At 36.4% G+C, this 16,799-nt stretch overlaps 1 protein-coding gene across 1 annotated transcript in view; it reads left to right on the top strand.

Annotated features, from left to right (window-relative positions):
• NRG3 (neuregulin 3) overlaps positions 1 to 16,799 on the top strand; it is a 436,962-nt gene that overhangs the window by 171,543 nt on the left and 248,620 nt on the right. Inside the window, 1 exon segment of the mRNA XM_052799207.1 lies at positions 11,705 to 11,834. Coding sequence (XP_052655167.1) covers positions 11,705 to 11,834 — 130 coding nt within the window.

Here is a 16,799-nt window from a genome sequence, read left to right as displayed (position 1 = left end):
TAGTGTTTCTTTCCTTTAGCAATAGCTGGGGAAGCTAAAGCCCCCTACAATTACTAAGCAGCAATATTTACCTTTTTAGTCTGTTGTGTATGCATTGTGCTGCTTATTTACATACACAAAACATAAGCTTTTGGAAAAAATAGCCAGTCCTTCCAGGAATGCCCAGGTCTTCTGAGCTGTAAGCTTTGTAAGTTTTTTGTGAAAAAGGGTGAGTCATATTATTATGTTCATAAGAGAAAAACAAACATGTTTGTTCTGAACTGCTTGTTGTAGTTAATAGTCTGAGCAGACTTACAGTTGTGCCTCTTTTAATTTCTTAGTAAAATCAGTCCTTTCTCAGCAATGTCTGGATAAGTTATACATAACTTTCCAAATGTTTAAAAATAATCTCTACATAAAAGTAAGCTTTGCAGTGAAGATTACTAATAGCATCATGGCAATGAGTATCTTTGTATTATAACATAATGTCTCTTCCTCATATTTTGCATAGCACTTTTATTTTCTATTTTAACCTTTGTATTTTGCCAGTGTTTAGAAGGAATAATTTAGTAAGTCTTTAAAATACAAAGGTAATTGAATTCTTATCACACTTTAAAGAATTTGCAGATGGTCCTAATGAGCTGTAAATCACAAAATACTTGTTCCCAGAAGAATTTTTCTTACAAGACAGTTATTCTTAGGAATGGAAGATTGCTTCAGTGTTGATAATGTTTGCTCTATCACTATTGAATGCTAACTAATTGTAATTTTCCATTACTTCACAACAGTACAGCCTACCTAGCTGCTATCTGTGATATGATTACTATGTAAGGACAAAAAGTATCGGAGATGCCTGAGCAGTCAAAAGAAGATTCATTAATATGAGTGAACATCAGCTCAAGCATTCATCAATATTAGTTTAACAGATTTTTGAAAGCAGAATTCACAGTATGCCCATTGCTGATAACAGTATAGCATCCTTTTATATTAAGCAATAAAATCGTCTTTGCTCTTCTGAGAAGTGGTTTAGGCGTATCTGCAATCTTAAATGTTACATCTCATTTTCTCATCATTTTCAAAAAGCCCTTTAAGGGTGCCATTTAAGGGTATTAAGTCAGAAGAAATAAAGTGATAAAACAGTTCCCATCCTTAATTTGGCATATATTGAACTTCTAATTTCTACTAAGAAACTCTTAAGGAACTGTTTCATACATCAATGAAACTATTTCAGTTGTGTAGCTTTCAGTTTGGTTTGTTTGTGGTTTTTTTTTTTTAAATCAGCTCCAGAGTATTGCCTTATCTGTTCTCAGAGTCTGATATAAGGAGGCAAAAAAAAAAAATTTGAATGAGAGTGACTATGCAGTGCAACAGGTGGCTATAAGGTGTTGTAGAATATCTGTCCTTGGAGATTTTAAAAAATCAGCTGGACTTATTACAGCATCCTGATCTTGTAATAAAAGTTAACCGTACTTTGAGCAGGAGGTCTGACAAGATATCTTCCAATTTAAATTACTTATAATTTTGTGGAAAAACGTGTGGGCAACAGCTTGGTCTGCAGAAAAAACAGGAGTCATTAATTTTTACTTTTTTTAACTTTTTTTTTCTTCTATAAAACTCTCAAGTGGCAGTTATGCGCATTAGAGTTAGTTAAAGGTTTCTCAGCTGTGGGGGCATAATTTGATTTGGTGATATCATCAGCAGAGCAAATGCTGGGTGGCAGGATGCAGGGGATGATAAAGGTCAGATCAGTTAAGGTCCAGGAGCTGAGACAATCAGTGTTTGGGATCTTTCAACTAGGAATTTGAGCTGTCACAGACTTATGCATGCATTTCAGCTTTCCTGAGTGATGGAAGGGTGAAACGGGTTGGGAAAGGGGCACCAAAACAGGGCACCTACCTCCCTCCTGAGACCCACAGAAACTTTTATTCTCCCCTCTGCCCTCACCATGTGCGGAGGAAAAGGGTTGTTTGATATGCTGATAAAGGAGAAAATCTTAATCGCTTCATCCAAAATAAAAGAGTAGGTGTTTAATTAAGCTTTCATTTTATGTTGAAATAAATTTAAACTACAAGGTAATTGTTCTTGTTTACCAGTATCTGTCCATTGCACAAATACTTTTCATAGTTATCTATTATGCAGTTTTCACATAAAAGTGAAGAGTCTATGGAGTCTTAACTAACCTGGTATGGTGGGTTGACCCTGGCTGGATGCCAGGTGCCCACAAAAGCTGCTCTATCACTCCCCTCCTCAGCTGCACAGGAGAGAGAAAATGTAACGAAAGGCTCATGGCTTGAGATAAGGAGAGGGAGAGATCACTCACCAAACCACCATCACGGGCAAAACAGACTCGACTTGGGAAAATTAGTTTAATTTATTATCAAGGAAATCAGAGTAGGATAATGAGAAATAAAACCAAATCTTAAAAACACCTTCCGCCCACGCCCCCCCTTCTTCCCGGGCACAGTTTCACTCCTGAATTCTCTACCTCCTCCCCCCCAGCAGTGCAGGAGGATGGGGAATGGGGGTTGCGGTCAGTTCATCACCCACTGTCTCTGCTGTTCCTTCCTCCTCAGGGGCAGGCCTCCTCACACTCTTCCACTGCTCCAGCGTGGGGTCCCTCCCACGGGAGACAGTCCTCCAGGAACTTCTCCAACATAGGTCCTTCCCACAGGCTGCAGTTCTTCATGAACTGCTCCAGTGTGGGCTCCTCTCTCCACAGGGCCGCAGGTCCTGCCAGGAGCCTGCTCCATCGCTGGCTTCCCACGGGGTCACAGCCTCCTTCAGGCACCCACCTGCTCCGGCGTGGAGTCCTCCCCAGGCTGCAGGTCAATATCTGCTCCACCGTGGACCTCCATGGACTGCAGGGGGACAGCCTGCCTCACCATGGTCTTCCCCATGGGCTGCAGGGGAATCTCTGCTCTGGCACCCGGACCACCTCCTCCCCCTCCTTCTTCACTGACCTGGGGGTCTGCAGGGTTGTTTCTCTCACATCTTCTCACTCCTCTCTTCAGCTGCAGTCACTGTTGCCCAGTAACTTTTTTCCCCCTTCTTAAATCTGTTATCCCAGAGACACTACCACTGTCACTGATGGGCTCGGCCTTGGCCAGTGATGGGTCTGTCTTGGAGCCATCTTGCACTGGCTCTGTCAGACATAGGGGAAGTTTCTAGCACCTTTTCACAGAAGCCACTCCTGTACCTCCCCCCACTACCAAAATCTTGCCATGCAAATCCAATACATCTGAATTGGTGATTGGAGTTTGTAGATTGAACTGCTGAAGGTTTATTGCTGGGTTGTGATGACACTTATGTGTAAAGGATAAAGAAACTGGATTGTTGATGTGACTTGTGATGGGAATTGGGTGATGTGGAACAAGACAGAGCTACATGTGGGACCTGCTGGAATTAGGCTACAGTTCATTCCAGCACTGTTACCTCTGAGCTGTAGCACAGGTGGGTGCAGGAGGAACTACCTGCACATACAAGCATAGACATCAAGATCCAAGGTTTCTGTCATTATCTTTTTCTCCCCTGGTCCTTGCATCTAAACTCCAACCCCCACACTGTGCTTCATGGGCAGGAGGAAAGAGAAGACAGCTGTGATCCAAGAAATAAAAACATTTGGAGGACTGTTAATTGGGTTTTTTTAGTGCATGTAGTAATGATTGTAACACCACTTTTATACTCCTTCTGTAGCAATATTGAGTTATTTAGGTCATTGCACTGCTCTTGTATTTTCTTATATTTCCTTCTTCTCTATTTGTTCTTGTATTTCCTTTTCTTTATATTTCCAAATATATCAGATTTGAAAGTTTTAAGTTCTGAAACTCTTCACTTTAAGTTATTTACAAGGAACTCCAACCAAATCCAGTTAAAATAACAGTCTTCCCTAGGCAATGAGATTTGAGTCCTCCTGAGATCACTTGAAGCTGAGCATGAAAAATAAAGGAAAATTGTTTTGATTTAAGGCAACTGTATTTTTATTATTATTCTTGATAAATAATGATTAATCATTGCTGCAAACTAGTATTTTCTTCAGTAGCCAAACTGAGCTGAAAATGTTTCATCACAAACTTCCTGATGCACTCTACTCTAGATTTGATATACTAAGTTTTGTTTGAAAATTTTTTTTTTTCATTGCAGAGTGCTGGTGGTTGCAGACATCGCAGATGTAGTGTGTTATTCTTGCTTTCTTCTAGCATCTTTTAACATATGAACCTATGCAGAATTGTTCTGTGGTGGTGGTTTTTTTTTCCCCACCCTAAGGTTTGATTGCACCCCTGGAAGCCTTTTTTTTTTTTTTTTTTTTTTTTTTCTTTTTACTGTTTTGCTTTTGTGCTGCAGTCGCTTAATTTAACTGTATTTTAGTTTCTCCATCAATTGGAGACTATTTCCTAGAGCTATTTCCACATCCCCAAAAGGGTGTCGCCTTTTGGTGCAATGGTGCCATCCAGTCTCAAGGGCTTTTGGTGACTCCACTGATGTCAGTATACTGAGACAGGAGGGACTGCTAGGGGTCAAAGGAGAGAGAAGCCCTGGGTGGTGGTGGTGGTGGTGGTGGATCCACTTTTGGCACAATCTTGAGTATGCTGCTTTTTCACTGAATTCCTCTATGAATTTCTTTTAGATCAATTAATAAGAAGATCTACCAAAGGACACCTGAATACATGTCTGATTGGCAAAAGCGCTTTGCACCTAGAGTGCCCATCAGAACTGTCATGACTTAATTTTCAAAATAACTCTTCACATTGAACGTTAAAACCTTTTAGAGTTTTAGTCACTCCTGTTTCTTTGGCTCCTAGACGTTTAACTTCTGAAAAACCCTGGCCTTTTGTGTCTCACGGGGATCTCTCCTGAGTCATCTCCCATTTGTTCAGCTTTCACTGATTTCAGCTTGAGCGGTACAGGAGAATGCAGCCTCTGATGTGCAATTCTGCACATATAGAGAAGAACTTCATTGGTATTCAGGGTTCAGTATTTAAGTTCTGACAGACGTGATCAGATAACATATTCTGAAGTGATGCTAGCTTTATTTGCTTTTCTGCTTTTGAGTTTCAGTTGCAAGATACCATTAAGTGGGCATGTTTTTTGTACATTGTTTTTAGAAATAGGGGTTGCTTGGTTTGTTTTTTTTAAGTCATGAAAGCAAAGACATACTTTAAGAGTTTTGCAGCAAGCAAGCACATGATATTTTGCTAATAATGCACTAGTAACGTGAAAATCCTTTAATATATTTTTCAAGATATGGATTAGTGTTTGTGTGTAGTGATTTCAAACTGATACAGTGTTTGGAAAATGTGAACAACATTTATTTCTGGAACAAGGTCACACTTTACGAATTAATTTTGGAGTCGGAGTGTGCACTGATTTTTGGAGAGGTGACTGTCTCTCTTTAATTGCTTGTATTTTTCTGGAGCTTGAGCTGTTGTTTCTATGCAGTTGCAGTTGTGATGCTGTGTTCTGGTGACATGGGGAGAAAAGCAGTCTGTTCAAGGATGTGGTTGGTTGTACCCACAGAGAGATGTTCCACAGGAACGTGCTTGTCATGTGAGCTTTCTTATATAATCCTCTGAATTAAATACAAAGGAAAAACATTCGGACTGTGTCACTGATAACAATTTCAGCTACCTCCACAATCTGGCTGGGAAGCCAGCTAGTGTAAATGACAATGTTTTGATGCGTCTGCTGCTCTATCAGTTTGTTGCTAAATTATACTGATTTGTTCATTTGAATCTGAACGATAATAAAAAAGCTCCAAGTATTCCCATAGCCATAGCACAATTTTGCTTTGTATCATGATGCAATCAAAGCCTTTAGAGTGTTATTGGGTTAAATAAAATTTTTGTCTGGCACAAAATGGTAAGGGGTAGCTGCTTGAATAATCAGCATTCAGTTTAGTGATTGCTAGTTAATACAAAACCGTGTCCGTAAATGCAGTCAAATATTTTTCATATTTTCATTAAGTTTTTGGTTTTAATCATGGAAAAATGCATGCAAACAGTTCAAGTAAAGTTAAAACAAGAACCCTGTTGTTATTTTAAAAAATAAAGTTTTAACTTCTAGATATGTTTTTTGGTTTTGCTCATATTTCGTTACTAGAATTTTTAAATTCAGTTATCCCAGCAGTGTTCCATGGCTAATGCCAACTAGTGTTCAGTTAGCACTGACAAAGGAAGATCTCTGCATTGCATTAAACATGAGTATGTCTTGAATGTTTACTTTACAAATATTGACAACTTAAGAAGGAGTTAGCATCAGCTAAAGCTAAATCATAACAAAAACTTTCAAGTAATATTTAGGTTTTCTGCTCCTTCTCTCTTAATGAGTGTCTTACTAGGGCTTGGTATCTTCTCCCCTTACCCACCTTTCGTTTACTTCTAAAAGCACAGGAATAAAAATTTTGGGTTATATGGTTTTTAAGATTCAGGGTATTGTGAGTAAACAAAGTAATATATATACTATTCTGTGTGTAATTTTCATTTTTTGCAAGACCCTTTCTAGTAGGGCTACCACATAATTCTAAAATATCAGGAGAGAAGCACTGTGTGGTCCTGTAAGAACTGCAGGGAGCCCTGGTTATACTGAGTCATCGTAAATATTTTCCATCGACTTCACTGAACATAAAGTTTAACTCTCTATATGCTATTAAATGACCTTTTATGTTACCTTCTTTATAGAATGCAATAGTGATATAAAAATATATTGTAAAAAATGTTGGGGGTTTTTGAGAAGTTTTTTTTGGTGGTGCTTTTTTTTTTTTGTAACTGGAGTTGCATTGTCAGAGGAAGTCCAGTTGTTTGTAATTGGCTTACTTTTTTTGTAGTGCATTTCAAAATGGGATCAGATTTAAAATAAGCATCTCACTTTTTTTGGTGCCTCAGTAAGTCAGTGGTTCTCAGAGAAATGGTCAGTTATAAATGGATAACAAGATAAAGGAAAAGCTAATTTGCATGTTGATAATGAATCTATAAAGCTGGTGATACCTAATGGTAATCAAAATATGCACTATTATTAAAAAAGTCTTCCAGTGTGTAATCTCTGGCATTAACCAAAATATGGTGTCTTAAATATTCCTCCTTGGTAATGCACTGAGAGGTTGCCATACGTATGTTAGTAAGTGAATGTAGCTATTTATCTACAAAATTTGGATGCCTGTCCACTAGTGACTTCAGAAAAGTTAAACCGGGTCTTTTTATCTGTTGTTCTCCTAGGCCATTTTTTTTACTCTCTCTATAGTAGCTAAGGCTGTCTATCTGGAATACAGTGTTTACCATGAGGTGCATGCAGTGTGAGTATCACTTAAAGCTAGCATGGAAAACTTTTTTTATTTGAGACGTATCCAGTAAGATCTGTTTCTAAAGTCAGAATGCTGTGAGACAGATGCAATGGGTGGGAATCATTGCTGCTGCTGCAGTCTGAACAGAAACAGGTGCCACAAATGCTGGTGTTTCCCAGGATATTTTAAATCTTGCATTCTCTCCTTTCCTGCATTTGTCCTTTGCATTTACAGGTTTTTAATATCAGAGCATAGTACTGGAAACAAGGAATCTGGTAGCCTTGAAAGAGGAGATAGTATTTATAGTATCCATATCATGCCTTGAAGATCATTTAGTAAATTAGCTATAATGAGCCATCCTGTGCTGGTATAAACATGATGAAGTAGATTAATGAGACAAGAATACAAAGTCAGTGACACTTCTTTAGACCAAGCTTTAGACTTTAACAAAATAAAATAACATCTGAAAACTTCCTACGGAATTTTTTTCAACATTCGTAAATCACTGCATTTTTTTTAACCAACTCCATGTTTCTAAATAAAAGATCTTGAAGCCTTCCTTTGAAATGTGAACTGAATTCTTGTTCATTTGATTAAACAGTGATATCTGAGACTTGGCAATGGTATCCCCATTTCTGTAGTATGGGAATCATGCATAAAGCTGTGCTGATAAAGTGAGGCAAGAAAAATAGAGCAAAAGTACCTAAAAATTCTTTATTCCAATTCAGTTGGAAAAATTCCAGCAGAAATCAATAGCCCCTGCTGCATTTGCATGAAACACTTGGACACTTGGCAATTAAAAAAAATGAAAAAGAAGACCTTAAGGGACTATGGATTATTGCTATTTAAGGACTGAATTCAAGGACATCTGAATACTTGACAGAAGTTCCCTTTTGTTACCTATAAATGTTTGGGTCTGTTACCCTTGTTCAAAGACTAGAAATAAATTAAAGAGCTTTACTAGTAATTTTGTGAATGCCTAGGTTTTATCAATTACTTAAAAAAAAAAAAAATTCAGAATAGAATGGTTGGATACTTAGCAGGCTTCTGAAGCTATGAAGGACAATTCCACCATGGAAAAGTTAATTCAGTATTTGGTTAGGAGTCAAAAAAAAAAAAAGGAGGGGGTGCATATAAGACAATAGGATTTATTGTTTATTAGAAAAAGAATCAAGAAAACTGTATAGTCTCTACAGTGTTTTCCATTGTTTTGTTCTTTCTGTAGTTCTGTTTAGAACAGGTTTTTAGCTTTTGTTTTTTCAATATTTAATGAAGCTGTAACAGAGTTTGTTTCATCATGAGTGCAACATGAAATAACAGCAGGATTGTAACCTTTCAGAAAACTCGCATAGCCTGTATGTGAGTATATCCAGCAGAAAATACCAAACAGCTCTAGGGATATCTAGGATATCAATTAGTAACACAGCTTTTGAGCTTTTGAATGTTAGTGAATGACCTTTGCAGACCAGAGATCAGCTGTACAGAGACAGATGTTTCCCTGTGCATCAACCTGGTTAGACTTGCACAAATCTTTTCAAGACAGAAAAGGCTGTAACTTAAAACTGACTTTTAATGAGACTGTATTCGTTTTAAAAAAAAAAAGTTAGAAATTATTGTGTACTTTTCAACATAAGGAGTACTTTCCAAGGCTGTCATAAGAAGCTGTCAGCATCGTTGTTACCTACAACTGTTGTGCTTAATTTCAAAGACCAGAGACGGAACTCAAAACAATGTAAGAAAAGCTTGGAATTATGTCCAAGTAGAGAAAATGAAGTATCACAATGTATGCTTGTTTATAAATAAAACAGGGCTTTGAGGGGAGCATTTTTGACTCCAGCCCCGCATCGCTCTGCATGGGCAGAATACCATGTCACTCCTCTGGAAGTGTCAGAAACTCCAGTTCTGGAAGGCTGGCTTGCTGCAATGGCTGACCATAGTTTGTTAACAATTTATATCAGCGGAGAAGTCCAGTTACTTGTGTATTTTCCATTAGTACCCAAATCAAGGTACGCTGTAGCTGTATCTTTCAGTGGCACTTTTGCCAGTATAAAACGGCACGTGCTCAGTCTTAGCTCTGCTCTGACACTGCTGAATTGGCAAAAGTTTCTGCTGTGGACTTGATTTAATCTTGAATAATATTGAACAGAGAAGTGACTAAAATAAAACAGAACAAAACCTCTGAAGAATATATTTAATCTAAAACTTTAAAATGCTGACCTTGACAAGGTATTTTTGAGCTAATTATGGTAGGAGTATCCTGCACTTCAAACACTGTGCTCTGAGAATTCAGTACATCACTACCTCAAAGACACGCTTTGTGATACTGTGTGTCTCCTTAGTTTTGCTCTTGTCCTTTGGGGCCATCTCAGATTACTTTGGTCTGTGTAATGTGACTACCTTTATAAAGGTATTTGCACAGCTTGTTTCTTCAGAGCAGGCTGAGAGATAAGTGTTGTGTTCTCTAAAGCCATATCAAGTTGAGTTGCTGCTCATCAAACAGTTTTAGTTACCTTTTGTAATTATCACAAGTGCTTTCAAATAAAATTATCTTCAGTTCCCTTATTTAAAAAGGATAGAAATATATCTCATTACTGTTTATATTTTTTTGCCTAAGCAAATTTTAAATGGTCATTTAAGTGCTCCTGTGTAAAATTGACCTTAAAAGGTAACTGGACTACCTTTTTTTCTACCTGAAGATATTTTTGTTACATAAAACCTGATCATTCTTGAAATGTCAACAGTGATGTGCTAGTCACTGTTTGCATTTACAAACATCTTGTATTATTTCCAAAGTTCAATTTGATACATTTCACTTCAGGGTTTGCTTGCAGTCATTAAAATCATAATAGTTTTTATATAGCCTGCATCTTTTTTGTAAGTGTTGCTATCGGGGAAAATGGCAGGACCTTTTATTCTGAATCTGCAAAAACATTTGAAGGGAGACTGTTGGAGTTTATTCCCAGGATTTTTTTTCTCTCCACTGAAAATTTTAAACTACAATGTCTTCTCTCAGGGAAGGGGGGAAGTGTTGTATACAAAGATTAGGGTGTGGATTTTCTTATTCTTTACAAATGTATTTTATTAATCTTCCTTCACTTTGGATAACAAGGAAAACTTGTAGCACTATTTTATTTAAAATATACTAAGAATAAAAAAAGTTACTTTGAAAGATTTTTGGAATATGTGAATTTTCTTGCAGAACCGTACTTACGGGTGTCTTGTATTTTAGTGTTTTGGTTTTCAACTTTGGTATTAGCTTGGTGGATATTTACTTTGTATCAAGTTACGAGCAAAAAGCAAGTTTATGTGTTTATATAATCTTCAGTTTGTAAAGTTCCATGTGCATAGAGCACAGCTTCATTCCTTTGACAATGGGCAACAGAATATTTTCTGATAGTCTGTATGTTATATAATGAAATGTTCTCTTATAATTTTAATATATATTAGTATATTAGATCCTGGTCCTTGTCCCTGCAAAGTGAGTAGAAATTTTAACTTTGACAATTAAGATTGTATATGAAGGTTGAACCATGGTTCTGTGGAAATCATTGTCTGCTTTGAAAGTCATACTTAATTAGAAAAATACTTGTCTTAGTGAAGAAAAGTAAAATATCTGTCAGTCAGACATCTTCCTCTGAAAATTCCACTTTATTGTTGATTAATCCAACTGGATTGGGAAGGTTAAAGAGATATATTAGAAGACAGGAATGATAGCTCACCCTGACATACTGTCAGCCTATTCCAAATCTCGTTATCTAACTACATATTCCAAAGTTACAGCCAACAGTCCAAACTGTAATCAATTTTTTGAACTGTGTTGCGGTGGTGTTCAGATGTACCTGTAGAAACCTACAGATGATGTACCTGAAATGACACAGTCTATGGTGCATTGCTTGTATTCAAGTTCTGGGCCAGTTTTTGTGACTGGTGAATCAAATTTTCATCGTCCTTAGGTTTTTGGCTTTGTTTTTTCATTCTTTGCTGTGGGGTTTATCTTGGGGGGGGGGGGGGTAGGTTACTATATTAGCTACTTTTGCTCATTTTTAATGAAAAAAGTTGTGTATTTTATTTAAAACCATATTTCAGTGTATTAATATGAAAAAACTGTTCTGGTTAAAGGATACAGAATAGGTGTGTTTACATTTTAGAAGGGATACTTTGGAAATTGGAAGTGGTTAAAATTATACTCAACTTTGCTGCAGTCTAGTTTGTTTTTCTGCTTATATTTCCAAATATAAGATTCCTTCTGTGAATCTTTTTAAGAAGCTTGATTGCAAATAATACTGCAGTCACACTGAAGTTTGCTTGCCCTGTGCTTTTGCTTTCTGTTAATTAGTCTTGATCAGTTGCTGTTACTGAGACCAATCTGATCACCTTTATTTAACATATACTATAAGAACATCCAATATTTAGCCTTACAGCATTTCTTTCCTTTTTTTGTTTTCTCCATAGATACTACAACGTATTCCACTGAGCGATCTGAGCACTTTAAGCCATGCAAAGACAAGGATCTTGCATATTGTCTCAATGAAGGGGAATGCTTTGTGATTGAAACCTTAACAGGATCACATAAACACTGCCGGTAAGTCATTTGCAAAGACGTTGCAAGAAAAGTCTTCAGTCCAAGGGGGACAGCATTAGGAAAAAAACAATCATTCAGACTTAGAATGTTATAAAGCAATAGAATTTGCCTCCAATTTGGTTGCATCCCTCACAGTTGCGGGTTTGGTTTTTTTTTTTTACTAGTCTGTAATATTTATAAATAGAAACACAGAAATACAAAAACCAACATATTGATAACTTTTATAGATAAGAAGAATCTTCAGTATTCTGTTTTCTGATCATATAAACAATTAAGGATTAATGTTTTGGTTTTTACATATTAAAATCTTACGTCCCTCTACATACCAGAAGCATTCCTTTATTTTGGGTACTCAAAGTAGAGCTTTGACAATAGCTGTATGCACTGTTTGTTAAGAGAGAGGCAGAGTTGTTCAGTTAGTAATTTTAAGAATTAGGGTTTCTTAAGTTTAATTACTGAAAGATTAAGTGGACTGTAATAGTCATCTGAACCTGCTATACAGCTGTTGTACAGTTTTATGCTCCTGAACTTCTGTTAATGTCTATGACCATCTTGAATGTATTTAAAAGAATGTCAGAAAAGAAAACCAGATCGCCACATATAATCATTGTAGATGTAGTGGCCAGTAAAAGGGAGTGATATGCAGAAGAAATACTGTAACATCTTCCTAAAGATGAGAATAAAAAAAATTCTGAACTGTTGAAGCAATCTTTTAAATAGAAGTGGTCGAAAATGAAAACCTGTACTTTTGCTGTTTTAATTTACTCCTAAGATACTGTATTTGGCACACAGGTGTATCTTAAGATGCTTATATGCCCAAATTCTAAACTGAGCATCTCAATACTTATATATTTCTAATATAAATAATCAAAAGCACCTAAGATACTCAGAAGCTTTCCTGAATGATTTGGGACTTAAGCTGCTAAATCCCACTGAAATTAGAAAAAGAAGTCATAAAATCACACGTGCCTGGTTTGAAAATGGAAACTTGTGGATTTAAAGATTGATGAAAGTCTGCTTATCATCAGAAGAATATTCCTAAGATTTTTATTTTTAATATTATGCTGGTAATTTTTTTCCCATTCAGTTGTATATGCTTCAGTGACCATTCATTTCCCCTCTTTATTATATGTTTTCTTATGGCATGCTTATTAAATTAGATATTATGAGTCATTAATCATGGAAGAATGATGATTTTTTCAACTTCCATCATAAAACTTTACAGGTATATTTTTCTCAAAGCAGGTGTGTGATTTTCAGTCTTTCTTAGAAGTGTCATGAGCTGTTAACAAGGGAATTCTATCACTCAAATATTTAAGCATTTTTCATTGTCTGAATATTCAAACTCAACAAAACTGATACAGGGAGAAATGGATATATATGAGAATTTTTAATTAAGCTGGTAAATTTATTAGCTAATTTCTTTGAACAGACTGTTCTAGTAAACTGTATGGATTAAACTTTTAAGTACCTGCAGGAGTATACCTCATAAGAGACCTGATTTTCCTGTTCTCTGCCTTTGCCAAATTCTTGTTTATTTGCTGTGATTCTAATGCTGCAGTCTGACTAATTGTTAGAAGCTTTTCCATCCAAGCTTTTCCCCTTAACTAAACAAGCCAGAGTGTTGAGTTTACATTCTTTCCAGCAGAGTGAAATTTTTTTATCACCTTCTCTTGTGTTATTCTTCCATAGGGAAATAGGGGTATCATCTGTGAATCTGTTAGCTCCCGTGTGTAACAGATTTGCATTGCTTGTACAAGTTTCAGGCATTGACACATTCTCTGGGAATTAAACATCTGCTTATTTCAGTGGGTACTTTGAAGTGTGCAACACGAAAAGATGTGTATAAGGCAATAAAAATTCATATAGCAAGAGAAGACATATTTTAAAATTTAAAAGGTGATTGAACTAGTTATAATGCTTTGTTTAATTCTGTAAGGACCTTCAACACTGCAAGCAGCAGCTTGTTCAGAATCACTTTTATGATACTAATATGTATGTCATTAATGAAGAAAAACCTTTTAATTTGGCCTTCAAATTCTGTATCTCTGCCTTGGTAACAGACTATATGTCTCTTTGTCAGGGCCAGTGCTGTACTGAGGGGAATGCAGGTGTTTGTCTCTCTGTAGCCTGAAATACCAGCTAGAATGTACACATATAGAAAAATACAATATTGATGTACTGTATTTGTCCTCTAACTAGAAAAAAAGTAATTTTCCCTGAGAAGGAAAGGGTTATGGAATTCCCATTGCAATTAAAAGAATCATTTGAATACAGAATTCTGAAGACTTAGAGAATGAAATGATACTTTGTTCTTAGAATCAAGCTGCATTGTGTATTCTCATTGGGAGTTTGATTTTGCATCTGTTCTGGGAACAGAGCACCAATTTACTGAAATGGGAATTTGTCATGTGGAACAGCTGCAGATGGAAGACCTTGATGTAGCAAAAAACTTTCGTCCCACTTTGTCAGGTTTAAAGAGTGTTAGTAGATTATATGCTTAGGCAGTTGTGCAGTTGTTCTTGTTGTGTGTACCTGTTTAAGGACAAATATGCTAATGATTGTTAAAGCAAAAAAAAAACAAAAAAGGAGATTTTATAGCAATTAATAAATATTTGAGTTACATCCTGGACCTTTTCTGTATCCTCATGAACCACACTGTCCATGCAAACAATCTTAACCGGCAGTTCAAGCACCTTTAGGAGTTGATAAAATTCATCATGCTCTTGTTCGACAGTAAGAGATGAGCACATGTTGAACTCCAGCAGTCAGTAATGACATTGGCAGCTGGATGTTGTAGAGCACTGGCTCTATAACTTTTTTCTGTTTTGTGAGATACATGACTTACCTAGTTTGAATCTGTAATTGTGGAGAGTGGGACTAGCATGCACCTTGGTAAAGAGGGAGGCCATGTTGCAGGAGACCACTGGGAATACAGTAAATGAGGAGGTCTGAAGCAGCCCCGCTCATGCATCTTCCATTCTTATCTACCTACAGAGGAGGTGTCCTGAAGTGATGGGATTTTTTTTTTTTTTTAGCTTAGTTGACAACTGGAGGAATGGTTATAGTTTCAAATTCTATAATTCCATTTTTGTTTGAACTTCTACATTTTACTGTCTCTGGGTGAAAATTTGCCTGGGATGTAAACTGGCAGAGTTTTTCTGCGTGGTTAGGTAACAAACAATATACACTGGATGATGTTTGTGCTATTTTAAAGGTGTGACTTCAGTATTTATTTTTGTGAATGGTTTAACACGAGCTTGTTTTAAGGATAGGGTAGGTTAACAGTGGGGAAACTTCATATTTAGCTTCTCCATATGCTGAATTTTTTTCCCTGTTGCCTTCTTGAGAATTTAAGCTGAATGGTGAGGGTACTTTTATTTGTTATTTACACAAAACAAATCAAGTACACAGTCAACACTGACACATCAGCATTTAACTGGGTATTACATAATGCAGGCTATAAAAAAAGAAGTTTAGGTTTTGTCTGCACAATTTTATTTCACAGACCCTATTTCAAGTCACTCTGGGTTTTGGGGGTTGGTTTTCTTTTTTTTTTTGGCGTGAATCCTTCTACTTTTTTTTTTAGTCCATTTTCTTCTGATTACCTATTTAGGACTGGAAAACACTGTATGAATGAGTGTTTAAAACTTCTGAGGGAAGAAGAGGACTGCACTGTTAAATTTCTCTTCTGAAAGAAGCTGTTAAAACTATCGTGTATGCACTGGAAATTTTCGCATTGGCAGTGAACTCTAATGTACTTTTCACAGATTTGAGAATGTTGGATGAGATATTCCTTTTGTCCTTTGTTCCTGTCCTTCATCTCTCTTTTGTGAAGCAAGCAGTATAAAACCTGAATAAGTTTTCTAACAACAGAGAGTGAAAGAATAGACTCACAAATGTACAATAAACAAAACTTCATTCCCTGTTAACCAGATTACAGCAGGTTGTACACATGCATCCAAAGAGCACTACTGTGGTTACTATCCCAGAGTTTTCAGATTTCATAGGACATTCTACTTTTTATGCATCCGTCTTGTTCTGATGGATGAATTTTGAGCTTGGTGATCCTGCTCATTTTTATGCATAAAAATTTCCATTTTTACAATTAGTTGATTAAAAAATGGTACCAGCATTGCTCAGCTTTGTTTAAAATTTGTTGTGAGACCAGAAGGATTGAATTCTTTTTAATGGAAGTCTGATTTGGATGAATGTTTATAGACTGTCAGGTTTTATTGTGAGTCTTTTGCATAGTAGTAACTGTAATCCAGGCATAGCCCTTGCTGTCAGTAAAAGCAGGAGAAAGGGATCAAACAGATTGGACTTTAGAACAGCTCTGAGCATGGTATATGATACCTGCACTTAACCGTAAGTTAAAAATCTAAAAAGATAAGAGTATCATTTCCCTGGTTTAGTTATGTGGCTTGTTATCTAGCCTTTTGGAGTCTGACTTAGGTGTTTTAAAATACCACCTACTCCATTTTGTGTGTTCCCCCCATCTTGTTTTATAGTGACACTTTTCCAGAACGGTTCCAACATGTAAATAAAGCAAACACAGAAAATTATTCACTACTGAATAGCATTGAATAAATAAAACATTTCATTTATGTCACAATATTACAAGGTTAGTTTCATCAAAAATAATCCATTGCATTAAGCTGACAATGTAACATACAGCTACAAGAATTAAAAGGAGGAAGAAAGCTGTGCTTAAAATTTAGGATACTTTCCATGTCAAGGGCAATCAACAGACCTCCTGTTGTGAAAATTACTGGTTCATGAGCATAGCTCTAACACATATCTAGATTATATTTGCGTAGTTGCACACAACATTAAATGGAAATGCTGTCATTTTTACTTTCACATTTACTTTAGAAAAGCTGAGGTGAACTTGAAATACCACATTAGGTAGCTTCAAGCTGTTGTCAAGCAACTGTATTTTAATATAGATACCACATTGTGTTA

This window comes from Harpia harpyja, chromosome 10, assembly GCF_026419915.1.
Source record: "Harpia harpyja isolate bHarHar1 chromosome 10, bHarHar1 primary haplotype, whole genome shotgun sequence".
NCBI classification, from domain to species: Eukaryota; Metazoa; Chordata; class Aves; order Accipitriformes; family Accipitridae; genus Harpia; species Harpia harpyja.
Note: the sequence above shows the minus strand (reverse complement) of the source record. Positions and strands in the feature narration are given on the sequence as shown.